This window comes from Otolemur garnettii, unplaced genomic scaffold (genome assembly GCF_000181295.1).
Source record: "Otolemur garnettii isolate 467f Iridium unplaced genomic scaffold, OtoGar3 scaffold00003, whole genome shotgun sequence".
NCBI lineage: Eukaryota > Metazoa > Chordata > Mammalia > Primates > Galagidae > Otolemur > Otolemur garnettii.
Window position 1 is genome coordinate 34,678,436 of NW_003852398.1, and position 3,517 is coordinate 34,681,952.

A 3,517-nucleotide genomic window follows, 5' to 3' on the forward strand; every position below is an offset into this window, starting at 1 on the left:
AAGGACGTAAAGTCTCCATCTTTCTTTATGGCTGCATAGTATTCCATGGTGTACATATACCACAGTTTGTTGATCCATTCGTGGATCGATGGGGATTTTTTTTTTTTTTTTGAGATAGAGCCTTAAGCTGTTGCCCTGGGTGGAGGGCGGTGGCATCACAGCTCACAGCAACCTCCAACTCTTGGTCTCAAGTGATTCTCTTGCCTCCACCTCCCACGTAGCTGGGACTGCAGGCCCCCGCCACAATGCCCAGCTGTTTTTTGGTTGCAGCCTGTCACTGTTTGGCCGGCCAGGCTGGATTCAAACCTGCCAGCTGAGGTGTATGTGGTGGTGCCTTAGCCGCTTGAGTCACTGGTGTGAGCCCTAAGGCTAAATTTTTGCAAGCAGAAGATTCCAGGGAAAGTGTAGGGCTAGAGACATGAGAGTCATTAAAGTCTGTGTTCAGAGTTTTTGGATGTCCAGGATGCCTATCCTACTCTATGAGCCAGATAACCCTTTCTCCATCCCACGGAAGATGGAAAGTTTATTTTCTAGACAAACTGAACCAGAGAAGGCCCAAACTCAGAGAAAGTAGGCACAGATGAAGGCAGGGGTGTACAGCATCAAACAAGGAATCATGTCAAATGTACATACGGAGTGTCACTCCTCTTCCCCCATCTTATTCTTATTAAATTGGTATCTAGGTATACACAAGTATAACCTACCCCTCTCATTACCCTGCCCCCCACCAAATCAACATCGGAAGATTACCCTCTGAAGAAATCATATGGTCTCAGAGAAAATAACTGCAAATACTGAAGTTTGGGTATGCTTTAAAGAAAAGTCCAGATCACTATTTACCACAATAAGGACTACTTGTTGACCATCATGCACACTGCTTTTTAGTGTCTCACTTTTAAATATTAATTGACAGCCAAGGATGATCAGACAAGGAAAGTTTCCTAAATGAGAGAGAGAACGTTTTCAGTGTACTTTCACTTAGATTTTGTTTCTACCTGCGACTTACTGGGCTAATTATGTAGGCCTGAAAAGAATTTGTTCCAACGTTGGGATTATGAACATCTGGGAGGAAAAAGTGTGTCACTAATGTCCAAAACACAGCATCTTACCTTGCAAGCTAGACATGTTGTCATTTACGTGCCTAACTTCTACTGCATAAAGTTCTGTGGGTCCTCAGTAAGAACCCTGAAATTTTGCAAGCTTTGAGTGCTTTAGCCGCACAGCTGTTTTGTTTTTTTTTTTAAATCACCTGTCTTCACAATGCAGTATATAAATGCTACTTTTAGAAATGACCAGGACGCCGCGTTCCACCAGCTCTTGGGCTGTAGCAATCCCAGCTTGGCAATGTGTTGCTACAAGGTAGCATTTCTCCACCTCTGCAAGCACAGAGTACTGCATCTGCTGGGCTTCGGCCCCCCCCCCCCCCGTGCTCCCCAGAGTGAGGGGCAGGTTTTCTGATCAAAAGCAGCCACTGACTTTCATGTAGCAACCTCCAATAGTTTTGTTCTCTACTTTTATTTGTTGTTTTTTAGAGGCTCTTTTTCTATAGATTGACCTTTGAATCCGAGCTCAATCAGCTGGCAGCATCTCCTATTTTGTTTTGCGTGGTAAGGAACTGGGAACTTTGGCCGAATAGGAAAGCATTTCTTTCCTTGCCAGGTGTTTAGCGATACCTAGAGTCTCTGGCCATAATAGCACGAATTTATCAAAAATCTTTCAACCGCTATATTACAATTCACCAGAAGTATTTATTCGGGCCGGACTGCCGCGGCAGGCCGGGGCATGCTGGCGAGCCGCGTGCTGGCCAGGGGGCCGGGGGTTATTTACGTGCGAGGGCGGGGCGGGGGCAGCCCGCGGCCAAGAGTGGAGTTAAGCGGTCTCCCCAGCCGGCCAGGATTGAGCGCTGAGAGCTGGTGGCTGAGCTATCCTCTGGCGCTCTCCGCTGCTGGACATGAGAAACCCACCCCACACTTCGAAGAATTAGTTGCCCTCCACTGAGCCTGGCAGACACTAGTGGGCGAACATGAAGTCCAGTCCTGGCATCCAAGCCGTGATCGACCTCACAGCTGGGGCCTCAGGGGGCACCGCGTGTGTACTGGCCGGGCAGCCCTTTGACACAATGAAAGTGAAGATGCAGACGTTCCCCTACCTGTACAAGGGTCTCATCAACTGCTTCCTGAAGACATACAAGCAAGTGGGTATCCGGGGCTTCTACAAGGGAACCGGCCCAGCGCTGACGGCCTACGTCTCGGAAAACTCCGTTCTCTTCATGTGCTACGGGTTCTGCCAACAGTTTGTCAGGGAAGTGGTTGGACTGGACAAGCAGGCACAGCTGAGTGATCTGCAGAAGGCAGTTGCCGGGTCCTTAGCGTCTTCTTTTGCTGCGCTGGCCCTCTGCCCCACTGAGCTTGTGAAGTGCCGCCTACAAACTATGTATGAAATGGAAATGTCAGGGAAGATAGCAAAAAGCCATAATACAATTTGGTCTGTCGTGAAAAGTATCCTTAGAAAAGATGGCCTTTTAGGCTTCTACCATGGACTCTCCAGTACTCTCCTTCAAGAAGTACCAGGCTATTTCTTCTTCTTTGGTGGCTATGAAATGAGCCGTTCATATTTTGCCTCAGGAAGATCAAAAGATGAACTAGGTCCTGCCCATTTGATGTTCAGTGGTGGAGTTGCTGGAATTTCCCTCTGGCTTGTTGTGTTTCCAGTGGATTGTATTAAATCCAGAATTCAAGTTCTTTCCATGCATGGAAAACAGGCAGGATTTATAGGGACTCTTTCAAGTGTTGTGAGAAATGAAGGAATAGCAGTTTTATATTCTGGACTGACAGCTACTATGGTTCGAGCATTCCCTGCCAATGGGACACTATTTTTGGTCTATGAGTATAGCAGGAAGATGATGATGAGCCAGCTGGAAGCACACTGAGTCTTTTGGTGAACTCAGATCCAAGGACAGGAATTTAAGGACTACAATTCATCTCACAGTTCACAGAGTACCACACCAATGTGGAATGATTTTTTACTTCATGAGAAATTTGGTTTTATCTTCCGTTTTTCTACCCTAAATCTTAAACTTTATGGAAAGACCGCTATCTTACATTATGTAATTTCTGCCCATAATTGTATCGAAATAGAAAAGTTACTGCTCTTGCTTTTGGTAGGATATATAGAGTGAGTTGGTTGGCCCTATGTATATAATCTGGAAGACTAAATATAGTTCTGTCAGGGCCTTTACATGTATATGCAGTTTGGATGGTTATGTGTTGTGAGTGAAACACAATTTGGTTCCATCCATAATCTCAAGTGTCACTTGAAAAAATCCAGAATTGACCATGTTTCATGAAGATAGACATATATGTTGCTTAGCCCATTCAAGATGTAAGGTCTCTTTTAAAGTCTGTTTAACATGTGCACTATACTTGGTGGTTAAAGTTTTGAATAGCCTTTGTGTGGTTCCTGAAAACCGAAATGCCTGTCTAGATATTTAGGAAGAGAATGTACATGTATATTGGTA

The 3,517-nt window shown here is 45.4% G+C and overlaps 1 protein-coding gene across 1 annotated transcript; it reads left to right on the top strand.

Moving 5' to 3' along the window:
- The first annotated feature begins 1,938 nt into the window (after window positions 1–1,938).
- On the top strand, window positions 1,939–3,234 carry LOC100946664 (mitochondrial ornithine transporter 2). The gene has a single exon (XM_003782111.2). It carries the CDS (start codon window positions 2,024–2,026, stop codon window positions 2,927–2,929), a length of 906 nt encoding a protein of 301 aa, XP_003782159.1. The 5' UTR covers window positions 1,939–2,023; the 3' UTR covers window positions 2,930–3,234.
- The last annotated feature ends 283 nt before the right edge of the window (window positions 3,235–3,517 follow it).